Consider the following 1,218-nt stretch of genomic DNA (forward strand, 5'->3'; position numbering starts at 1 on the left):
CCCGCCGGCCGGCCAGCACGCAGCCTCCGCGCGCCCCCCCGCCCCCTATCCCCCAACCCACCTGCTGCAGCAGCGCCGTGCGCTCCGCCAGCAGCTGCTCCCCGCGCGACACCAGGGCCTCGTTGGCGGCGGCCAGCGCCTCCAGCTGCGCCACCGCGTCTTCCAGCCGCCCGGCGTCCGCGGCGCGCTCCGCCTCGGGGCCCGCCGGCTGGCCCTGCAGCAGCTGCGGGCCCGTGCCTGAGCGGCCGCCCTCGGCTGCGACGGCGGACCGCATTGAAGGCGCCCTGCTGCCCGCCACGAAGCTCTGCGTGCGCGGCTCGCCACTCTGCTGCTGCTGCGGCTGTTGCTGCTGTTGCTGCGCGGCCTGCAGCAGCGCGGCTTGCTGCGCCTGCACCTGCTGCTGCAGCACCTCCACCCGCCGCTGCCAGTCGAACACCAAGTCCTGGCACTCCCTTGTAATCGCATCCAACGCCTCCTCCAGGCCCAGCGCCTCAAGGCCAGCCTCCAGCTGCTCGGCGGCCGCCTCCTCCTGCCCAGCAGGCCCCCCCGCCTCTAGCCTGGCTGTCAGCAGCGTGCGCAGTGCGCCGCGGGCCGCCTCCAGGGCCCAGGCCAGCCACGAGGCCGACTGATCAAGCGCGGCAGCGAGGCGAGGCGCGCCCTTGGCCTCGGTTTCCGCCGCAGCGTCATCTTCGGGCGCAGGAACTGGCTCCCACTGCGCTTGCTGCTGCTGCTGCTGCTGCTGTGTGGCATTGCCGCTGCTGCGTTCCATCGCGCCCAGCTGCCGCGACCCCATCCGCAGCAACAAGGCGCCGCCGCCCGCAGCCGAGCTGCTGCGCGACGGCGCCAGCCCCGACGCCGAGGGCGAGCGGTGCGCCACAGAGCTGTCGCGCACGAGCTGCTGCGGCTGCGGCGGCGCAGGCAACCAGGGGTTCTGAGAGCTCCGAGGAGATGCGCGCGCGCTCCCACCAGCGAGCGCGCCCAGCAAACTTGGCGTTGGCTGGCGCAGCCTTGGAGACGGTGCCGCCGCGCTAGAGGGCGAGCGGGACAGCCCGACAAAGAAGGGGGCTGGCTGCTGGTGGGCCGAACTCATGGCGAGGTCAGGCTGTCGCGCCAGCGCCTGCGCCAGCTCGGCTGTGGTGTTTTTTTTGGGGGGGGGGGGGTGGGGGCGGCAGGCATGCGATTCGGCACGGGGATCACGGGGGGTTGTGCGATCAGGGG

General features: G+C 73.9%; 1 protein-coding gene across 1 annotated transcript in view; it reads right to left on the minus strand.

The window, feature by feature from the left end:
- MNEG_6798 (hypothetical protein) overlaps positions 1–1,218 on the minus strand; it is a gene marked incomplete at both ends in the record, with an annotated part of 16,721 nt that overhangs the window by 2,561 nt on the left and 12,942 nt on the right. Inside the window, one exon of the mRNA XM_014044728.1 lies at positions 62–1,131. Coding sequence (XP_013900182.1) covers positions 62–1,131 — 1,070 coding nt within the window. The remainder of the gene's footprint in view (positions 1–61; positions 1,132–1,218) is intronic.

This window comes from Monoraphidium neglectum (assembly GCF_000611645.1).
Source record: "Monoraphidium neglectum strain SAG 48.87 unplaced genomic scaffold scaffold01141, whole genome shotgun sequence".
Classification (NCBI taxonomy): Eukaryota; Viridiplantae; Chlorophyta; class Chlorophyceae; order Sphaeropleales; family Selenastraceae; genus Monoraphidium; species Monoraphidium neglectum.